Raw genomic sequence first — 17655 nt, 5'->3', positions numbered from 1 at the left:
TCAATATATCAAGTTTCACTAAATAAATTAAAACTTATAAATTTTTGTGCCAGTTTCATCAGACCACATTCTCCAAATGCATCAGCTGTTACCAACAAGTTGCACTCACAATCTTGCAGCTCATTGCCAAACCCACCAAATGCTCCTCAGTTTATCCTCTCTTGCTGCAGAGCTGACGTTGAACTGAAGGGGGTGATGTTTAAATCTGCCCCTCCAGCGGGGTGGGGCATGGGGTCGAAGGCTCGGTGCCAGCCTTGACCTCAGCAGTATTTAGGGCACTACAATGATTCTAGGGCACTACAGAGTTTAGTGCACTACAGATCTCTGTCCTGACATGATCTTTGGTTTACTTTACTGACCAAGTGCCAAGTGTTCATTATCTAATTTGAAATTCAGAAATCTGTGCGCATGTCTGATTGGCTGTCGAATGGTCCGCAAGCACAACGGCCCAGTCTAATTGGCTACAGAGCAGGTTCGGTTCTAGAGGTGCACCTTCACTCACAAGCTCTCACCCATGTATTTAGTAATCATGTCCATAAACAGAACTGCTCTAGATAAGATAATGGCTGCTCAGAAAAACAACTTGGTAAAAGGTGTAGTTGTCCTGATCCCTTGGGTTATACATGGCAGGACTATATAGACCATTATTTGAATACTTTTTTCCATCTAGTAAGTCAGGCATGGTGTGACTCCATGCTTATCACAATTATTACTAGTGTTCTTCATATTTAATTATGAAGCATAGGAATGTGGATTTTCACTCGAACAGGTATTTATGTAAAAATTCGGATGTGAAGGTTGATAAAATCTCTCCATCTGTCCCTCTTGTGTGTGTAGGACTCTGAGCTTAAGAGGACAGTGGATGAAAGTGAGAGGATCCGGAGGGCTTACGGACACTACTTTGACCTCACCATTGTTAACGACAACCTGGACGGCGCGTACCGAAGCCTGAAGGCTGCGCTAGAGAGACTGACCACAGATCACCAGTGGGTCCCTGTGAGCTGGGTCTTCTGAGCCCCGTTCGGTTAAACGGACACTGGCCAAGGAGACGTTGAACATCAGAGACTTTCAGTGGATGTACGGTCTTCATCAGAAATGCATGGTGGGACCATGTGTGGCCTAGCTGGTTTTGATAGAGCATACAGAAGATTGGCAAACAGCTGAAAGATGCCCTGCAGGGGGCAGCACATCACTGAGGCCTTCATCATCGTTCAGTCGTCATCGTTAATGCGATTATCAGTCGTCATCGTTAATGCAAGCGTCAGTTATCATCGTCAATGCGAGCGTCAGGGATGACAGCAGGTAGTTAAGAGAGCTTGTCCGGTTGGTTTGCTCCAGGCAATGCGCTTCATATAGGTTGCTGCCTAGAGCCAGATGAAACATCGTTAAAAATACCATTTATTACTTTGTAAAGAAAATGAATCTAAATAACCGTCAGTGTTTTTATGAAGGTTCAGTATGTTGTGAGTAGTCAGAACTGTATATTTGTACAGACGCTGTGATGTGTTTAGCGCTCCAAACTCGTAGCTTAAATTTTAAACAGCAGTTATTTATGGGAATCATAGTTTTGAAATAATGAAGATGGAATGTGTCTTGAAAATCCACCAGTTCATGTTGTGGTTTAAATTTCTTTCATGCTGACTGTAAATATCTGGAGATTATCAAACATTTAGGAGATGACACCTAGAACAAACATGCTTTCTGTTTAATAGAAAGTAAGTAGCAATAAGTATCTTGAGAACTCAATAATAATTTTGTGGCATGGCCTCAACAAATGATTTGATATTTACACCAAAGCAAACCACAGATATGATTGTTTTTAATTAAACAGAATCTATTTGCTCTTAATTGAAAAAAATATTCACTTTCAGTTTATTTTGTTATGATGGGACGAGTGAGTCAAAATAATACATTTAATCACAAATTTACTAAACTTGAACATAGAGAATGACCATGATCAGGTCTTAGCTAGCATTCACACCATTTGATAGACACAATTCTCCAGAGCATTTCACCTGTTTTAGGAGGTACAACAGCATACATTTACGTGCCACCTCTGGGACTTGAACCCAAAACCTTGGGGTTTCTTGCACCTTTCTACTCTACCAGGTGAGCTACAGGAGGATGTGAAGTATAGACTAACCACTAGTATATTCTTGTATTGTTACTGTGTTGCTGGCCCAATTAATCCTTTACAGTCCTTTCTAATACAAACGTAAGTTGCATCTTGATTGCGGACCTTATAGGGTTGTGACCTGTTTTTTTTTCTTCCCAAGCATGGCACTGGTAACGACTAAAACCAATGTCCTTAATTCCAACATGACATGTAGAGTCTTTCATAGGTGGTCCACTTCCTTTAGAAATGACATGACATGTAACCCACCTAAAGTACCAGGCTGTGATCACAGGCCAAGCTGTCCAACTCTGGTCTTCCTTTCATCGTGTCTTGTGTATTTTTGAAAGTTCTTTTGGTCTCCATTCATGTTCGAATGTGAAAATTTCTCCACGATCTTGCGCATTTCCTAGACAGATTAAATCTAGTCTTGAACGAAACTGGATGAAGTGTCTGCTTTGAAAATCCATTTTAATGCGTTCCTTATCTCCACCACTGAAAGCCGACATTAAAAAAGTGCACTGGGGAACAAATGCCTAGGTAGAGTCCTTGAATGGCTGAATGTCTTGTTTGACAGGACATATCCACTGTAATAACGCTGAATCAAAACAGTTTCCTTTGCTCAACAACGGGCTTCTGGAAAAAAAATGCTATTGGTAGACGCCAGAGCCTATTTTAATGTCTAAGAGCGTATTGAATTAAGTGTTTTGGTCTTCCGTATTTTCTAACATTGCCAAATAGTTTCAAGTCTAATAAAATGCAATAATGGCACATGAATTGCTTTGGAGAACAGGTCTTGAGTACTAGTGCACCACTGAGTTGCCCCCCAGGTCTCATCTAGGCACTTCACCAATACATCCATGCAGGGGGACACACCCAGCTCCTATGAGTGGGACACGCCCAGCTCCTATGAGTGGGACACGCGCCCAGCTCCTATGAGTGGGACACTCGCCCAGCTCCTATGAGTGGGACACGCCCCCAGCTCCGATGAGTGGGACACGCCCCCAGCTCCGATGAGTGGGACACGCCCCCAGCTCCGATGAGTGGGACACGCCCCCAGCTCCGATGAGTGGGACACGCCCCCAGCACCGATGAGTGGGACACGCCCAGCTCCGATGAGTGGGACACGCCCAGCTCCGATGAGTGGGACACGCCCCTAGCACCGATGAGTGGGACACGCCCAGCTCCGATGAGTGGGACACGCCCAGCACCGATGAGAGCTCTGATGAACTTGCTAAGGTTGTAATGGCTCTGTACATTCTGTTACAATGTAGTGTACATTGACTTGAGCATATGGCATTGATTACAGCATTACAGCAGATCCCAGATTGGTCACATGGATCCTTTGTGATTTCTGGTAGTTCCTGTTCTCAGCCACAGCAAGTCTTTATCACAAGCGCTAACTCCAATAAAGCTCTTCCGACACCCAGCTTTGGTAAATGATCTATTCCAGCTGACTGTCATTACTAAGGTCAAGTTTTCTTTCACTGATAAGGCTGCATACACTTCCCGCACATTTTGATGGGTTACTGGCAGATCTCACAGTGAGACATTCACTTCCTTTTTATTTTCAGCATAGTAATAATTAATGTTTAAAAGTGTGTTCACGAGTTTTTCCACAATACAATTATATTCCCGTCACAAATACATAAACTTATACACAGTGCAGCGTGCAAGGCTGGTCCAACCCAATATGAGGTCTACAGGCCCTGACTAAAATGTTCACATTGTTAACGTACAGTGTACACTCAATGTAATAAAAAAACTACAATGGTAGACATAAAAATCCACTGAGACAGATTAAATAAGACTGGTTATGAGGAAAAGGTAGATGTGTTTCCATCATTGATATTGACTGGTTGGTTTTGTGTTCATGGTTTATTCCAGAAGGCATGTTGCTGGTCATGGTTCATCCCATAATGTGTGTTTGTAGTCATGGTTCATTCCAGAATGTGTGTTGGTAGTTACGGTTGATGCCAGAACATGCGTTACTGGATATGGTTCATTCCAGAAGGTGTGTTGGTGGTTACAGTTCATTCCAGAAGACGTGTTGTGCATCTGGATCTGATGAAGCACCCTGCCAGGGCTCTGGGGACGTGAACCCCAGAGCAGTATATGCTGGTGGGTCCTCTTTCGGAACTGTCCACTTCCACTATGGGGAGAAGCAGATAAGATTGCATGCCTTGTTAATCAATTGCTCAGGCTGCCAATGTTACACATAAATCATAATGGAAATAATGCAGTAATAATATATAATAATAATGCATAATGCAATATGCAAAAGAGATCAGGTTCACTGGAGTTTACTGGGTAACAGCTTACAGGGTCATTAGTTTCTTACGTCTGCTGAGAGCAAGACTGAAACAGCTTTGAAGTCGGATGTTCAGCATAGAGCTCCAGTTACCTCTGAGTATGTCGGCGGATCTAGAGAGTCATATGGAGGTGGTGCACTGGCCCCCATCATGTCCACGGAGCCTCCGTCAGAGCTGCCATACTCCGCCTCGTCCGTGGAGATGGGGATGACGTAGATGGGGACATTTGTGTGCTCATCAATGTCAAAGGGGTTTGGCTCGCTGATGCAGCAAAACATCTTACAGCAGAACTTCACGAGGAGCAACGAGCAGACCAGGCCCCCGATGGGTAATATGAAGTACCTGGGGGAGAGAGGGAGTCGGGTCGCACCGCCCCGCGTACAGACGTCATCCAGGCAGGTTAAATGACATCCCATTCCTAATTCATATGGATCAATATGACATTGGTCCACCCTTTGTAGCTAGGGTTGGTTGTCCACAAGGTTTAGGTTTTTGATTATGGGGATTTTTGATCATTCTTTCAGAAGTGCATTTGTGAGGTCTCATACTGATGTTGGATGAGAAGGCTTGGCTCTCATTCTCCGCTCTAATTCATGTTCTATTGGGTTGAGGTCTGGCCAGTGAAGTTCATCCACATCAGACTCTACCATCCATGTCTTTATAGACCTTGCTTTGGAAGAGGAAGGTGCCAGCTCCAAACCGTTCCCACAAAGTTGGGAGCATGGAATTATCCAAAATGTCTTGGTATGCTGAAGCATTCAGAGTACTGGTGTGCTTTACACCACTGCATTTGATGCTTTGCATTGCACTTTGTGATGCATGGCTTGGATGCAGCTGCTCCCCATTTCATGAAGTTCATCTATGTTCTTGAGCTAATCTGAAGGCCACATGAAGTTTGGATGTCTGTAGTGATTGACTCTGCAAAAAGTTGGTGACCTCGTCGCTGTTGTTCTTAAACACTTACATTTTTATAATACAGCTGACATTTGAATGTGGAATATTTAGGAGTGAGGAAATTTCATGACTGGATGTGTTGCACAGATGGCATCCTATCACAGTTCCATTCCACAGAGCTCCTAAGAGCGACCCATTCTTTCACAAATGTGTGAAGCAGTCTGCATGCCTAGGTGCTTAATTTTATACAACTGTGGCCATGAAAGTGATTGGAACACCTGATTCCAATCATTTGGATGGGTGAGCAAATACCTTTGGAAATATAGTGTATTTGATACAGTAACCATGTATTAAGGTGGAAATGACCACAGATGTGAAACAGTAACTGTGTTTTAAGGTGGAAATGACCACAGATATACAGTAACTGTATTGGGGAGCTTTAACCCTCAGAGCTGTGTTCATCCACATTATCGTCACTCAGGCTCAAATCCACACAGCATAAAGGGCATAAAAAGGTTACAATACAGATGTCTATGAAGGCCACAGCGCACACACACACTCCATTCACACCACTGTTTACAAGTGCTATTAACATATAGCCAATTACGGAAGATATTAATCAGCCAAATCACAAGTACTTTTATTATATAACTTTATAGGCTTAATTGTATATTAAGAGCAAAGATGAATATCTGAAGTATCAGTTCAGTGCAGCACATCCAATTCCCCGAACAGCCATTATGATTAGTCCCATTGTAGATGATCATGTGCTTTTTGAAAGCAGATTGTGCAGTATGCAAGCTTACATTACATAGTAGGTCACGTCCATAGTAGCAGCGTCAGCTCTCTTAAACACAGAAAAAAGAGACAGTTCCCATACATGACAGTCTTTGGGACCTACACCGTTTCAGAAGCGTTAACTTAAAAATCACAATAATAGAATAAGTGATACACGATTGTCATATGACATTTTGACGTCTCCCCTGACACACTTCACATTACAGCACTGTTGACATCTGAGAAGAAACCCTGGCAGGTTCTGGCAACAGAAAACGCTCAGTGGCTTTTAGACACATCAAGAGCATGTAACAGGCCCCCAAGGAACGTGAGAGCCCTGAAGGCAAGTGTTACCCAAACACCTGCCTTTCAGGAAGCTCATTTGAGTACAGGGTTCAACTTTACCTGCCACCACTCAAATACGAATGTATTCACTGAACAAAAATCCTACTACAATACCAGGTCACTTTCACCCCCATCCCATAATAATTCACATGTGAAAACAGCTCACAACTAGGTACAGGGCAGCTCCCATGTTGGTTATTCCAAGTGGAGTTTAGGGCCAAACAGGGATTTACCAGAGAACTGAAATATGTCCAATTAGCATACAGCCTGAGAGGTCATCCTTTTAGCACTACAGCTCATTCAGCAGTGCTTATTCATACCAATTTAGAAATTCTTTAAATGCACCACATCAAAAAGAAAACTCGTACTTACAGTAAACAAGGGTTGGCTTGCTGATCACTCACAAGTGTTTGAAGACAACTGAAGACAGGCTGTCAGCCCACATCAGGTGTGGCTGTTACGTTTGTGGGAGGACTTTGAGCAGACGACTGACGTAGCACAAGCACTGATGTGAAGCCCACGAGGGGAAATCTGCTCGTCTTTTGACCCACATTCCTGAACGGCAATAAATGACCTATGATTCCATATATTGCAGCTTATTAATATGTAAATGTTTAGATATGTTGAAGCAACCTAGTCTTTGGGGCCCCATCAGAGTCCACTCTTTTCTCCCAGTTCTCCCCTACCTCCCAGTGTAGACGAATCAACCCAGTAAGGACAGTGCAGGGGTACTGAGATTGGTAAGAGGGAAAACATGATCTGTCTGATGGGGTACAAGGACAGGATTGAGAAGAGTGGTGATGTGGTCTTCCAGAAAAGCACCACAGTGGCTTATGGCGACAGCAGAGACCTGCAGCACAAACCCTCAAAATCACAGAACAAGCAGAACCACTTTGGGTTGTATGCTCCAATGTTCAAAATTGGACCCAGTGTACAAAGAGCAGCTTGGTTAAGATACTCATGCTGGTCTAATACTCAGACCACTCCGACACGGAATGAAAGCCTGGCGTTCATCAACAGACATTTACAGTGACAATATCATAACCCAGAACTTTCATTTTTACCTTTACTTAGTCTGATTGTGTGATTTGTGTGACTTGTGTATTTGTCTGTATTTTGTGTAATCTGTGTGTTAACGGGCCGCCCAATGGAGGATGGGTTCCCTTTTGAGTCTTGGTTCTCCCGAGGTTTCTTCCTATTCCCCACCATCATAGGGAGTTTTTCCTCGCCACTGTCGCCCTTGGCTTGCTCATTAGGGTTCTGGACCCGTAGTATTGTTAACCTTTTAAATCCTGTAAGGCGCTTTGTGACAACATGTGTTGTGAAAAGCGCTATATAAATAAACTTTGATTGATTGATTGATAGAGGAATGCCTGCAGTGATCCAGTCACGTTTCAAACCTTGACTGGTCAAGCGCAGCTGGGCTGAAGCCTCCTGTAGGTTTCAGCAGGTTTCCCGTGTTCTCCACAGGTGAAGGGGAACGCACTGGGATGATTACAGAGATAAGACGATATGCTACAGGGCAGGTAGTGAGAGGGCTGTAGAACAAAACACCAAGTGATTCCTTCCAGGAATTCTTTGTAATCAGTGTGGAATATGACGCACAACCATAGTGTCAGTAAAATAGGGTCAGTGTAGTTTAATGTTCTTCTAAATAGCTACAGCTTTCTTGACCAGTTGGAGTTTGTTTACATACATATACAAACATCCAGAGAGAGAAACCCCTCCAGAGAGAGGGAGCGAGGTGTCGAATGCAAATGTATTGGTCACATCGGAAATGATCAATTTAAACAATGATCCCAAAACAGTTTTAAATGGTTTCAAGGAACCTAACGTAATTTTTTTTATTTTATTTTTTTGTGGGCCACCTCCACCCCCCCATTTTTGTTTTTATGTATGGATCAAATTATAACAATTCTGTATAATACAGTACAATAGTGATAAAAATAATTGGGGTTAGGTGGACCATACAGGATAAGATAGAAAAGAGGGGAAGAGAAAGTAAAAAGGGAAAAGACAGAAGGGCAGAAAAAAAAAAACAAATCAACTCAAAGGGGGATAACGCTGCACGGAGCACAGAGAGCACTCATCACCCAGAATCCCAACAAGGACAAAAACACAGAGGTGTTAAGTTCATACAGCCACAAATGAGACGCATTATTCCAAAAACAGGCACTCTCAGCGGCAACACCATTTATTTAAAATAAATTTAGATAACTATAAACCAAGTCAATAAAGAAAGGAGGACATAAGCCGTGTGGTGGGGAGCAGCGTGGCGGGAGAAGGAGCCGTCGTCTACTTCCAGAGCTTTTTAATGGACATGTTCTTCTCACTGTCCTTCTGCATTACCTGTCAGTGGAGAAAAGGCAGTGCTCAGTTAATCCGGTTATAGAGCAGGGCCACGCTCGTTTAACCTGGATATAGAACAGGGTTCCACGGAAGCGGTGGAGTTATACTGCCCCAGAGGTAGAGGTCAGGCACTGTTCGTCATGGGGCCTTTAAGATCTGACTCTCCTGCAGGGGGCAACATCTGCATCTCTCATTCAGAGCTTAAACTACACGAGACCTGCAATGTTACCTTGGCGACAGCCATCTCGAAGTCCTCCTGGGTGACGTGGACCCGTCTCTCTCGCAGGGCGTACATGCCGGCCTCGGTACAGACTCCCTACGGGACACAAGCACAGGTCAAATGCCACGCCGGCGGAATCCATATAGCCTCAGGATCATTAGGGCTGCAACTGGGTCTGAGTGGTTCAGGATGCTGAAATAGTCATGGTGTAAAAACACTGCAGCCATCTTTGTGACTCTGGTGACTACTGTGTGACCACCACAGCCTTCAGCCTGAGCTTTAGTTGGGTTCCTTCTCATGAGAACACACTAGCCAGTGACTGAGCTCAGTGCTACCCCCCACCCCCACCCCATTTAATGTTATCTTTGGCAACGCATCTAACAAGCAAAATCTAGAGGTGGTATGGTGGCATCACCTTGACCTCTGCCCCCGAGGCCCCTGGCATTAGCTCAGCAATCTTGCGCAGATTGATGCCACGCGTCAGGTTCATCTTGCGAGAATGGATCTTCAAGATGTCCAGACGGGCCTGGTGAGAAGAACCACAGTGACTGTGTTTGCATGAGAGTGTGTGTGTATGTGAGAGGGAAAGAGTGTGTGTGCGCGCGCGCCTGACCTCCTCATTGGGAGGGGGAAACTCAATCTTCCTGTCAATACGGCCCGGTCTAAGTAGAGCAGAGTCCAGAATGTCGATCCGGTTGGTGGCCATGATTACCTGCAGGGAAAGTCGCATATGGGTCGGATGCAGAACCGGACAGCAGCCCAACAAGCACTTCATTCAGAAACGTTTGCAGAACTGCAAACAAAATCCTGCTTCTTCCATTGGCCAAGTACAGACTGGTCTTATTGTTTAGCACAGCTGCACGCACGCACGCACCTTGATATTCTTGGTGGCCTCAAAGCCATCCAGCTGGTTGAGGAGCTCCAACATGGTCCTCTGCACCTCGCTGTCTCCACCCGAACCGCCCTCCAGACGCGACGAGCCGATGGAGTCGATCTCATCCATGAAGATGATGGAGGGCGCGTGTTCGCGGGCCATGACAAAGAGCTCACGCACCATTCTCGCACCTGCAGCCCAAACGGGGCGGGAACGACAATTAAACGTGTGAGACAGGCCACGCCCCACTAGACATGGGCCACACCCCATCCCCATGTTTCAGCCTACAACAGCAGCAAAATGCTTGCCACCCTTTTAATCCAGAGCAGATGACCGAACCTGCAAAGGGCCGGCATGTCTGCAGGTTTCTGCATGTTCAAATCAAGCAGGAGCTGTCCTTGACCACACCCCCTTGATCCTTTAGCCACATTAGCCTTTCTAGATAAGACTATCCGTCCCTCGCAGCAGATTTAATATCTCTCTAGGTTGGTACATTCATAAAATTGGAACATGGATCTTTAGAAGAAACAGCACACGACACTCTGCCTCAGTGTGGGTGTGGCCAGCGTAAGCCAGTCTCCCAAACCTACCCTCGCCGATAAACTTCTGCACCAGCTCTGAGCCAGACACTCGGATGAAGGTGCAGTCTGTGTGGTGGGCCACGGCTCTAGCTAGCAGGGTCTTCCCTGTGCCCGGAGGGCCATACAACAGCACCCCCTGCAGGACACAGCAGGAACAGCACTGTTAGTTTCTTTTACATTAAGAACAAAATATGATCAGATACTGAAGGTCAGAAGGATGAGATATGTGGAGCTCGGAAACATTTTGTGACGGAACACGGGTGTGTGAGTCCCTTTGAACACAGCATTTCCTGCTATTGGTATGATTACTGAACATGTGACAATTAAAATTTGAAGAAGTTAACACTTATTGACGCTCATTTACAGAATAAAAAGGTTTATTCTGGTGCAAGTTTATACCTAAATGATGCAACTAATATCAACCATGAATCCTGGCAGTCTTTATTGGGATACTGATGGTCGTATTGGCCTCCCACCTTTGGCTGTGCAATCCCGAGAGCCTCAAACAGCTCGGGGTGCTTGACGGGCAGCTCGATCACTTCCTTGATCTCCTTGATCTGCTTGTCTAGGCCGCCAATCATCTCATACGTGGAGTCAGGCACCTTCTCCACCATCATCAGGGACACTAGTGGGTCCACCTTGTTGGGCAGGATCTTGTGGAGGGTGTAGCTGTCGTTGCGAAGTGCTACGCGGCAGTTGGGCGTCACCTAATCACCAAAACAAAAAAGAGACCACAAGAACCAACACAGAATTAGCAACAGCAAGTCTCACCACACACAACAATCACCAAACACCAGAATGAGTCAAGAGTACCACTTACATCGTTAATGTCGATGTTCTTGTCCACATCCACCACAAACTTCCCTTCAGGATGGACCTACAGGACACACACAAAAAAACCCCACAGCCATCAGACACTTCTACAAATGGCTCCTCCAGGCAGCAGAGGGAGTGCATGTGTGGTGGGGAGAAGCATGGCGGTGGGACACACCTTCACCAGGACCTTCTTCTTGTCCATGGCACGCACCACCTCACCCACATAGGAGCCCTGCTCCTGCAGTAACTGTAGCTCCTCACGCAAGAGACGCACTGCAAAAGCAACACACACACACACCTCAGCAAACACGCACGGACGCAGCGCATACAGACGTTAAAACTTGGAGCACACCAGTGTTTACGGGTCGTTTAGGGAGACTCTGACCTTTAGCATTCAACTCATTCCTCTGAGCCTGTAGGCGTCTCAGATTTTGGCTCTTTTCATTCACCGTCAACTACAGAAAGAAAACAACAAACGTTTAGAGATTTGTTTGCTTATCGCTAGCTAGAATGGACACAAATAAGTCAAGCATATTATATATATATATACATTATATATGTGTGCACAAATAGCTAAAGTACACATATAGGTAGCATACACAAAAAAGCCATGCAAAATATATAACACACACACACACACACACACAAACACAAGTGCTGCTTGAAAGTTTTTGAACTACCCAGACAAGGCCATTGTTTTTTAATTACACAATTTTTCCCCAAAGTAAAATTCTTATGAAATAATATGTAAATCTCAATCTATAAGGCAGACCTTCCAAATAAGGGACAGACAGAACAAGAAGCTATATAATTTCATTATTGTTTCAATAAAATAAATTTCCTTCTTTTAAAAAATTGAAAATATGCTAAGTGCAAAAGTATGTGAAGTCTTTTAAAGGCACCTCCCTTTGCAGCCATTACTTCAACCAAACATCTTCAGTGTCCACAAATGAGTCTCATCTGCTTTTGGGGATGTTTCCCCACTCCTCCAGAACTCCTCCAGTTGAGAGAGATTGGAGGGACATCTGACATGGACCACTTCAGACCATTGCTTCAGATCTTGCCACAGCATTTCTATGGGATAGAGGTCAGGACTTTGTGCCAATCCATCTTTTTCTTAAGCCATTCCTTGGTAGCTCTGCTGGAATGCTATGGGCTGGTGTCTTGTTGCATAATTCATTTAGTTCCCATCTTCAACTCCCTTACTGAGAGCAGGAGATTCTGGTGAATAATTTATTGATAGGCATGGGAATTGATGATTTCCTGGATAATATGGAGCTGCCCAAGTCTTCATTCCCACCACCATGCTTCACTGTTGGGAGAAGGTTCTAAAGATGCAGTGTTTACATTCTCCAAACATGGCACCTGTGATTGTAGCCACAAAATTCAATTTTGGACTCATCTGTCCAGAGAATGGACTTCCAGAAAGTCTATGGTTTGTCCAAATGTTCTCTGGCAAAGAAAAGAGAACAGACAACTTTGTTCTTTCTTGATATCAGAGGCTTCCTTCCAGCAACTTTCCCATGAATGCCATATCTATTGATTTTTCGCCCAATTGTAGATGCACGTACATTTATACCAGATGTTGAGGCCTGCAATTCTCTGAAGATGCTGGGTTGTCCTTTACATGAAGTATTATTTTTCTGGATGCTTCTTGGGTTCAAGTTTTGATGGCTGTGCACTTCGGGGCAGAGATTGTGGCGATACTGAGTTTTTTTTTAATATATATATGATTTGTCTTACAGTGAACTGATGGAGCTCATTTCTCATTGTCTCATTTCTTTACCAATGCAGCTGTAGTTCATTTACTTTTGCACATGCTCAGATTCCATGTTTCATGTGGTCTGCTGGCAACTCGCATATTTCCCTCAAAACAAGTCAATGGAACTGATGAACATAAACCTGACATTTCATATACAAAAACTAGTAGGGCTGTCCACGACCAAGGATTTTTTTGGTCGACCAATGGTCGTCATTTACTCCAACTAATCGACCAATCGACCCCCCCCAAAAATAATTTCCCATTTTGACCGGGATACACATTTGTGAAGTTTTATCTTTAATGCCGGGCTGCCGCATCTATGCGCATTTACCACTAACGCCAGGAGTAACCTTGTGTGACTAACAATGTTTCCTGGTTCATCTAAACACTAGTTCGGTTATCTGCTCAGTTCTTCTCCCAGTCGAAGAGTTCACGGCATAGTCGTGTACAAGAGCGACCCTTTTCCCGCGGGGATTCTAAACTTTGCCATTATTTCGCTGAGTCGCTCTGCTATGTTAGCAGCTGTGTGGGTCACTCCCAAATCTTTAGTTCCTAGCACGAATGAATGCAGTCGGCAGTTATCAGAAATAAAATGCGCTGCATCTGGTTAGTCCTTATATCCGTTGTGAAGCTGAGTGCTTTACAGTTTTCGATCTTGCCCTAAAGTGTTTTGTTTTGCTGTATTTGCTCTTAACCGCGTGCATCACTGTTTCACGTCTAACCAGGCTATATCCGGGCTCGAGGCATTCAATTAGATTTTTAAATCCCTCACCACTGACGATATTCACAGGTCGCATGTCCAGCGCTGTCCTTGTCAAACAAATCACCAACGGTAAATTCGTGTCACGTCTTCCTTTGTCACGCCGTTGAAATTAAAAGTCCCAGAAGCCCTTTGACGAGACACAGCTTTTTTTCCCTGCGACCAATCGACCAATGGAATTTGGTCGACTAGTAATTTTTTTGGTCGACCAACGATTAATCGATTATTTGCCGTCAGCCCTAAAAACTAGTGATGATTTTAAAAAAGCATCATGGAAAAAACAGAAAAATCTAAACAACTGAAGTTCACAAACTTTTATGCAGCCCTGTATATAGTGTGGAGGGAAATTCTGTAGGACCCTACAGAATTCTGTAGAAAAATTTTTTCTAGGAAAAGACTGACCAAACCATGTCTCTATATGGTGATGGGTGTAAATATATCATACATATACAAGTGTATGGAGGGGGAGACCCCTAAGGGCCTATGGGAGTTACTATTAAAAAATAAATATAGCTCAGATTTGAGGATAACGTTAAACCCAAAAGGTTAAATAAATGGTGAATTCTCAGTTTTTAATCAACACCTTTTCTAAGTGATGTGATTTGTTACTTTCAATGCACGGATGGGGATAAAAGGGGAACACAAAGAGGAGCCAGCAACTCTTTTGCGCTAGAGCATGTTATTTATTCACTGGCCTGGCGAAGTGCGTGGTTTTACCACGAGAGAGATAGAGAAACAGACAGCCACACACACACACACACACACACACACACACACACACACGAGAGAGATAGAGAAACAGACAGCCACACACACACGAGAGATAGAGAAATAGACAGCCACACACACACACGAAAGAGATAGAGAAATAGACAGCCACACACACACACACACACACGAGAGAGATAGAGAAACAGACAGCCACACACACGAGAGAGAGAGAGAAACAGACAGCCACACACACACACACACACGAGAGAGATAGAGAAACAGACAGCCACACACACACACACGAGAGAGAGAGAGAGAGATAACTTCCTTACTAGCTAAATAAAATAACGTTATTTTCCTCACCTGTAATTCTTCGATTTTGGACAGGTAATACTGCCGGAGCCCAGAGCCTCCTTTACTGTCCTCCAGGTCCATTTGCTGCAACAAAAAAGACAGTCATCATCAGCAAGTTGAAATGGCGAAACAGAATTAACATAGATAACATTTATATAAGCAAATAAAAGCAGACGCGTCTAAATTGGAGTTACGCTAGTAAGCCAACTGCGAGATGTCGAGCTACGCAGCGTTAGCCAACACAGCGAGGCACAATGAGACAGCAAAGCGGCATCTTAAAGTCTCCCTACGGCGGTAAATGGACAACACGGAAACCCCTCTTCTCTTACACAAAACCGGACGGTGCCGAACTAGGCAGCGTGTAGCGTGGCACAAATGTATTCCAACCAAACCGATAGCTATTTGCTTTATTTGTGGAAAGCAGAATCGCTTACATGGTCGATTACGTCCAACGCCATCTTGAAAACATAAAGCTACTTCCTGCCCTCTATTAGCGCTTCCTTGGTTCGTTTGGCTGGGACTCCTGCGTCGCCACAGCGCCGCATAGCGTTCTGGAGAGTGTCAAAGGTTCTAAATATGGTTAACGAAGTTCAAAGCGAATAGACTATACTAATATATATATATATATATATATATATATATATATATATATATATATATATATATATATATATATATATATATATATATATATATATATACTGCTCAAAAAAATAAAGGGAACACAAACAACGCAATATAACTCCAAGTCAACCACACTTCTGTGAAACCAACCTATTTATCAAACTTCTTAGAGTGGAATTTTGGACTTAAGTGCTGAAAAATTCTTAGATTTGCTCCTACTCACAGAGTTAAGTGTAAGTGCCAGTTATCAAAACTCTCAAGTATAAGAATCACTCTTACTCTCCCGAAAAGTTAAGACTGCTCCAGAGGACTCATAAGTCGTTAAGAGTTGCCACCAGGGGGCTGAGATGGCACTGAGAGACGTGTGCGAACCTTCATTTTAGGTACACATTTCAATTTTATAGATATATAAATATGCACACAAATATGCACAATGCACAAATATGCACAATAATTAGGCATTAAGATAAGCATGGGTTAATTTTTTTTTCTTTTTTTCGTGCAAGAGTGTAATATTCATGCTGCGATTTTCATACTTTAATTTTAAGCTTTGACTTCTGCCTTGTCAGTTATTGTATGTCATTTGGGAGTGAGTCCTCTGCCAGACTTCCTTCAGACGCTCACTTTTCCTCCGGCCATTCATGACTGGTGGTGTTTGGAAGCGCTGTCAGAGAGGGAGGGGCAGATGGAGAATCTGCGCTCAAGCCAGCAGGGTCGGGAGCACGAGCTTTAATACTGACAGATGCAATTATTTTATTAGCATCACAGTGTTTGTGTGCAAATCTAAATAAATTTTAAAAACATTGTCTTTGAGATATACTTTAGAATTTCATTAATGCAGGATCCATTCCACATATCACCAGTGTCTTCCCCCATGATACGCTGCACCACCTCACAAACTGCGCTAAGAGGCTTGCCCGGTGGTCCTCCGCCTGAATGTGATTCAGTTAGAATGTATGCAGTATCCAAAATAAATCAGAGAAAACATATGAATAACAAAAGAAAGAAGGGAAAATTATACATACCAGTGCGTGTCACATAGGACTTAAATGTAGATATGAAATCTCTTTTTATTAGGATTATTTATTAACTACATAAATATGCTGTGTTATTTCACAAAATTATGACTGCAACATTATTAAGTTAAATGTGAAAGTACTGCAACATTTTCTGAATTTTATCTTGACATTTCTCAGGAAATATTATTGAACATGAAATCCGATCCAGTGATTGGTTCTTGCAGGGGGTTTTGAAACGATGTCGTCCAGGATCAGTACCTATGTTTTCTGGCTGATGTTTTGGTCACTTTTGAATGTTGGTGGTCCTTTCACACTTGTGGTAGCATGAGACGGACTCTACAACCCACACAAGTGGCTCAGGTAGTGCAGCTCATCCAGGATGGCACATCAATGCGAGCTGTGGCAAGAAGGTTTGCTGTGTCTGTCAGCGTAGTGTCCAGAGGCTGGAGGCGCTACTGGGAGACAGGCCAGTACACCAGGAGACGTGGAGGAGGCCGTAGGAGGGCAACAACCCTTCAGCAGGACCGCTACCTCCGCCTTTCTGCAAGAAGGAACAGGAGGAGCACTGCCAGAGCCCTGCAAAATGACCTCCAGCAGGCCACAAATGTGCATGTGTCTGCACAAACGGTTAGAAACCGACTCCATGACGATGGTATGAGGGCCCGACGTCCACAGATGGGGGTTGTGCTCACAGCCCAACACCATGCAGGACGCTTGGCATTTGCCAGAGAACACCAGGATTGGCAAATTGGCACCACAGACTGTCCAGGAGTTGGCGGATGCTTTAGTTCATGGGAGGAGATCCCTCAGGAGACCATCCGCCACCTCATCAGGAGCATGCCCAGGCGTTGTAGGGAGGTCATAAAGGCATGTGGAGGCCACACACAATACCGAGCCTCATTTTGACTTGCTTTAAGGACATTACATCAAAGTTGGATCAGCCTGTAGTGTGTTTTCCACTTTAATTTTGTGTGTCATTCAGATCTAGGATGTGTTATTTGATCTGTTCCCTTTTATATATATTATATATATATATATATATATATATATAATCTCTATCAAATGAGAGAGAAAATATGTTTACTTAGTGAAGAGGTTAATAGTGCTTTGTGAATTAAAATTTGAAGTTAAATTTACATGTCGC

The 17655-nt window shown here is 43.8% G+C and overlaps 2 protein-coding genes across 10 annotated transcripts in view; one reads left to right on the top strand and one right to left on the bottom strand.

Moving 5' to 3' along the window:
- The window catches only part of mpp2b (MAGUK p55 scaffold protein 2b), a 49265-nt gene extending 46707 nt beyond the window's left edge, over window positions 1-2558 (top strand). For all 8 annotated transcript variants that reach the window (XM_077001041.1, XM_077001038.1, XM_077001039.1 and 5 more), the window contains one exon: window positions 838-2558. In XM_077001041.1, coding sequence (XP_076857156.1) covers window positions 838-1014 — 177 coding nt within the window. In that variant the 3' untranslated portion in view covers window positions 1015-2558. The remainder of the gene's footprint in view (window positions 1-837) is intronic.
- Window positions 2559-8619: 6061 nt separating this feature from the next.
- Window positions 8620-15384, bottom strand: psmc5 (proteasome 26S subunit, ATPase 5). 2 transcript variants are annotated; one of them, XM_077001034.1, is made up of 12 exons: window positions 15303-15384; window positions 14878-14952; window positions 11667-11736; window positions 11457-11554; window positions 11286-11342; window positions 10942-11172; window positions 10475-10601; window positions 9885-10075; window positions 9624-9722; window positions 9426-9536; window positions 9020-9106; window positions 8620-8790 (listed from the first exon to the last, which is right to left on the bottom strand). In XM_077001034.1, the coding sequence occupies exons 1-12, from the start codon at window positions 15324-15326 to the stop codon at window positions 8737-8739; spliced, it is 1224 nt and encodes a 407-aa protein (XP_076857149.1). In that variant the 5' UTR covers window positions 15327-15384; the 3' UTR covers window positions 8620-8736. The 2 variants fall into 2 exon arrangements, with proteins under 2 accessions (XP_076857149.1, XP_076857150.1); XM_077001035.1 differs by having other exon boundaries at window positions 15198-15308.
- Window positions 15385-17655: the final 2271 nt, after the last annotated feature.

This window comes from Brachyhypopomus gauderio, chromosome 3 (assembly GCF_052324685.1).
Source record: "Brachyhypopomus gauderio isolate BG-103 chromosome 3, BGAUD_0.2, whole genome shotgun sequence".
Lineage (NCBI taxonomy): Eukaryota > Metazoa > Chordata > Actinopteri > Gymnotiformes > Hypopomidae > Brachyhypopomus > Brachyhypopomus gauderio.
Note: the sequence above shows the minus strand (reverse complement) of the source record. Positions and strands in the feature narration are given on the sequence as shown.